Source organism: Glycine soja, chromosome 3 (genome assembly GCF_004193775.1).
Source record: "Glycine soja cultivar W05 chromosome 3, ASM419377v2, whole genome shotgun sequence".
Lineage (NCBI taxonomy): Eukaryota > Viridiplantae > Streptophyta > Magnoliopsida > Fabales > Fabaceae > Glycine > Glycine soja.
Genome location: NC_041004.1, coordinates 22870307 through 22873639, shown reverse-complemented (window position 1 = coordinate 22873639; position 3333 = coordinate 22870307). Strand labels below are relative to the sequence as shown.

The window sequence follows — 3333 nt, the reverse complement described above, 5'->3', positions numbered from 1 at the left end:
GCGGGTTAGCCGCAAAGACCACCAGTGGGAAAAGTTCCTTTTTGTAACATTGGTGAAAGCTTCGTCAGTGCGGGGTGGATGTGTGATGGATGGGTTTCCGTGATAAACGAAGAAACCCCTCAAGACCAACCAACTTCGGTATGGCCGTGTCCTCCGAAATTTGATTTGGGGAATTATCAAGTTGTTAAGCAACCTGGGATTTCCATGGCAAATTCAAACCCTATTGTTGGGCCAAGGCTTCAGGGTTTGCTTCCTGCTCGGGCATATCTTTTGTTCCCACAAAATTATAAATACACAACCCTTCTTCATTTGATCTTACACTTTCGTCTTTTTTCATTCTCCTGCATATTTATTTTTGTTACGATTAAATGATTTGATACAGATCCAACAATGAGTCCTGTGAAAGTAGTGATACTGAGGACCCGAATGTTGATTTTGAGCAACTATTAAATCAAGTCGGGGAAGGGGAAGATGAGGATTAGGGGCTTCCTCCAGAGTTGAAAAGAATGGTCGAGCAAGAAGACAGGGAAGTGAAGCCACACCAAGAAGAAATTAAGGTTGTAAACTTAGGTGTTGGCGAGGAAAAAAAGGAGGTCAAGATTGGCACTGGCATGTCCACGAACATCCAAGATGAATTGGTAGCTCTATTGCGAGATTACCAAGACATCTTCACTTGGTCCTACCAAGATATGCTTGGTTTGAGTTCCGACATTATGTAACATAGATTACCTCTAAATCCCGAGTGTTCCTCGGTAAAGCAAAAGCTGAGGAAGATGAAGCCCGAGATGTCCCTGAAATTAAAGAAGAAGTAAAGAAGCAATTCGATGTTGGCTTCTTAGTTGTTGCTCGGTACTCAGAATGGGTTGCCAACATCGTGCCAGTACCTAAAAATGATTGAAAGGTGCGAATGTGCGTGGACTATCAGGATCTAAACCAATCCAATCCAAAGGATAACTTTCCTTTGCGACACATCGATATCCTAGTAGATAATACAACCAATTTTTCCTTGTTTTCTTTCATGGCTGGGTTCTTGGGCTATAATCAAATAAAGATGGCACCGGAGGACATGGAGAAGACGACCTTCTTCATCCTATGGGGAACTTTCTGCTACAAAGTGATGTCTTTTGGGCTCAAGAACGTTGGGGCAACTTACCAATGGGCTATGGTAGCGTTATTCCACGACATGATGCACAAAGAGATTGAGGTCTACGTGGATGACATGGTCGCTAAATCATAGACTGAGGAGGAACACCTTGTCAACTTGCAAAAGTTGTTTAAATGGCTGCATAAATACCGATTAAGGTTAAATCCCGCAAAGTGCACTTTCGGGGTCAAATCTGAAAAGTTGCTCGGTTTTATCGTGAGCCAGAAAGGGATAGAGGTAGACCTAGACAAAGTAAAGGCCATCCTCGAAATGTTTGAGCCACACATCGAGAAGCAGGTCCGAGGTTTCCTAGGACATTTGAAAGGATTAAACGGTGTCTCACGAACCCTCCTGTGCTCGTGCCACCGGTGCCTGGAAGACCCCTTATCCTATATATGACTATGTTGGATGAGTCAATGGGGAATGTGTTGGGACAACATGATGAATCCGGAAAAAAGGAACGACCTGTCTATTACTTGAGCAAGAAGTTCACGGCATACGAGATGAACTACTCTTTGCTAGAAAAGACGTGATGTGCCTTGGTGTGGGTGGCTCACCATTTGAGATGGTACATGCTTAATTACACCACTTGGTTGGTATCCAAAATGGATCCCATCAAGTACATCTTTGAAAAACCCGCTTTTACTGGACGGATTGCTGGTGGAAGGTTCTATTGTTGGAGTTTGATATTGTTTATGTCACTCATAAGGTGATAAAGGGGAGTGCCTTGGTAGATTACCTGGCTCAACAGCCCATCAACGACTACCAGCCTATACATCCAAAATTCCCTGATGAGGACATCATGACCTTGTTTGAGGAGGAAGTACAGGATGAAGATAGAGACAAATGGATTGTGTGGTTTGACGGCGTGTCTAATGCACCAGGCAATGGAGTTGGGGCAGTATTGGTTTCCCCTGACGAACAATATATACCTTTCATGGCTATGTTGGGTTTCGACTGCACAAACAACATAGCTGAGTATGAGGTGTGCGCCCTTGGGATCTAAGCAACAATTGACTTCAAGGTCAAGTTGCTCAAAGTGTACAGGGACTCGGCCTTGGTAATTCACCAGCTGAAGGGTGAATGGGAGACCAGAGACCATAAATTGGTGCCTTACCAGGCTTACATCAGGAAGTTGATAGAGTTCTTTGATGACATGTCCTTTCACCATATTCCTAGAGAGGAAAATCAGATGGCCGACGCCCTTGCCACACTAGCGTCCATGTTTCAGCTAAGCCCACACAAAGATTTGCCATACATTGAATTCTAATGTCGCGGTAAGCCTGTACATTGCTACTTAATAGAAGAAGAGAAGGATGGTAAGCCTTGGTACTTCGATATCAAATGACACATCGAAGACAAGGAATACCCACAGGAAGCCTCTGACAATGACAAGAGAACATTGCGAAGGTTGGCAGTCAGCTTCTTCCTGAGCAGGAGTATCATATACAAGAGGAACCATGACATGGTGTTGCTTTGCTGTGTGGATACCAGAGAGGATGAGCAAATGCTGGTAGAGGTGCATGAGGTATCCTTTGGAACACATGCCGATGGACATGCCATGGCCCGGAAAATTCTGAGAGCGGGGTATTACAGGCTCACTATGGAAAACAATTGTTGCATCCATGTGAGGAAATGCCACAAGTTCCAAGCCTTCACCGATAATGCCAATGCTCCACCCATACCTTTGAACATCTTGGTAGCACCTTGGTCGTTCTCTATGTCGGGTATAGATGTGATCGGAGCTATTGAGCCTAAGGCTTCAAATGGACATCGCTTCATCTTAGTCACCATTGACTACTTCGCCAAATGGGTCGAAGCAGCTTCATACATTAGTGTGACTAGGAGTGTGGTGATTATATTCATCAAAAAGGAGATAATTTATCGGTATGGGTTGCCCAGGAAAATTATCACTGATAATGCCACGAACCTGAACAACAAGATGATGAAGGAGATGTGTGAGGATTTTGAGATCCAACACCCCAATTCTATGCCTTATAGGCCTAAGATGAATGGGGCACTTGTGGCTGCCAATAAGAATATCAAGAAGATAGTTTAGAAGATGACTGTGTCATACAAGGATTGGCACGAGATGCTTCCCTTTGCACTGCATGGTTATCGAACTTTGGTGCGCACGTTTATTGGGGCAACCCCTTTCTCTTTGGTGTATGAGATGGAGTCTGCGCTCC

The 3333-nt window shown here is 44.3% G+C and overlaps 1 protein-coding gene across 1 annotated transcript; it reads left to right on the top strand.

Moving 5' to 3' along the window:
* The first annotated feature begins 1051 nt into the window (after positions 1-1051).
* On the top strand, positions 1052-2414 carry LOC114405040. The gene is made up of 3 exons (XM_028367733.1): positions 1052-1222; positions 1854-2129; positions 2217-2414. Exons 1-3 carry the CDS (start codon positions 1052-1054, stop codon positions 2412-2414), a joined length of 645 nt encoding a protein of 214 aa, XP_028223534.1.
* The last annotated feature ends 919 nt before the right edge of the window (positions 2415-3333 follow it).

What these genes read in the sequence shown, in the direction of transcription:
- LOC114405040 (XM_028367733.1), top strand. Translation starts at nt 1,052, where the DNA reads ATGGCACCGGAGGACATGGAGAAGACGACCTTCTTCATCCTATGGGGA. An exon ending in AGGTCTACGTGGATGACATG is followed by an intron (nt 1,223 to 1,853) that starts GTCGCTAAATCA and finishes GTCACTCATAAG; the next exon opens with GTGATAAAGGGGAGTGCCTT. An exon ending in ACAACATAGCTGAGTATGAG is followed by an intron (nt 2,130 to 2,216) that starts GTGTGCGCCCTT and finishes GTAATTCACCAG; the next exon opens with CTGAAGGGTGAATGGGAGAC.